At 34.4% G+C, this 1,160-nt stretch overlaps 1 protein-coding gene across 2 annotated transcripts in view; it reads left to right on the top strand.

The window, feature by feature from the left end:
- The window catches only part of LRRK1 (leucine rich repeat kinase 1), a 218,690-nt gene that overhangs the window by 70,764 nt on the left and 146,766 nt on the right, over window positions 1-1,160 (top strand). For both annotated transcript variants that reach the window (XM_045286375.1, XM_004717458.2), the window contains exon 5: window positions 576-724. In XM_045286375.1, coding sequence (XP_045142310.1) covers window positions 576-724 — 149 coding nt within the window. The remainder of the gene's footprint in view (window positions 1-575; window positions 725-1,160) is intronic.

The following is a 1,160-nucleotide window of genomic DNA, read 5'->3' as shown; positions in this document are numbered from 1 at the left end:
TGGGGAGGGAGGGGGAAAATGAGGACCTAATGCCGGGGGCTTAAGTGGAGAGGAAATGTTTTGAGAATGATGAGGGCAATGAATGTACAAATGTGCTTCACACAATTGATGTATGTATGGATTGTGATAAGAGTCGTATGAGCCCCTAATACGATTAAAAAAAAAAGGGAAAAAATCCTTCTGGAAACCTCATTTTCTCTTCAGGTCTTTAGCTGGTAAAATGAGGATACAGCAAATTATTGACGATAATCTACATTACTCACCATTACTGGTTGTAAATATTAATCACATGTGCAAAATGCCTGAACAGCAACATCAAGAGTGGTATTTGATTAAAGAACTTAGTACTGGAGCCTAGCCTAGTTAATTAATAAAATTAACCATCACTCATCCCAAAGGGCACACACAAAATTATCTCATTAACAGAAATTTGATCTCTCAAGGGAAGTTAAGACAACAGTTTAACAAGTACATTTTTAGCTTTTGTTTTGTGTGTTAGATTCTGCCTTTTGGGGACAATTTGTGACATGCTATAAGTCTGAATTCTCTAAATTGTCCATTTTTTGCTCCTTTAGGGAATGAAGATATTGCCATATTCCTGCTTCAGCATGGGGCTTTTTTCTGCTCTTACATCCTACTGGACAGTCCTAAGCCCAGCAAACATATCCTCAGGAAATATTTCATAGAAGCCAGTGCCTTGTCCAATGGTTGTCCAGGAAAAGTGGTAAGTACAACTTCTACTGAGGATATGAAATCTGAGTTTCATATACTTTATCAAAGTTTGTCGTCTCAAATTTAATTATGTGATGGTTTTAAACAATCACTCTCTAAAATTTAAATTTTTTCTTTCTTAAAATTTAAAATTATAAAATTCATTTGTACCTAATACAAGTGAAACAAGAGATGAAATAAAATTTACTTCTCTGCCCCCACCTGAGATAAGTAATTTAACAACCCATAAAGATTTTTTACACCTTTCCCCTGCAAAGTTACAAAAATATTTTAACCATCTATAGGGCTTAGTTTGTTTTCACAGGGTTTATTTTATTTTTTATGATTTAGCTTATTTTTTATAATATAGTTTCATTTTTGTTTTAAACCTGTAAGGGTTTAGGTTTAGATGGAAGAAGCACACCAGCCTATGCAATCAGGAGGTGTCG

This window comes from Echinops telfairi, unplaced genomic scaffold, assembly GCF_000313985.2.
Source record: "Echinops telfairi isolate 266 unplaced genomic scaffold, ASM31398v2 ScPeMD7_7;HRSCAF=31, whole genome shotgun sequence".
Taxonomy (NCBI): Eukaryota; Metazoa; Chordata; class Mammalia; order Afrosoricida; family Tenrecidae; genus Echinops; species Echinops telfairi.
The sequence above is the reverse complement of the archived record's forward strand: the minus strand, read 5'-3'. Positions and strand labels throughout refer to the sequence as shown.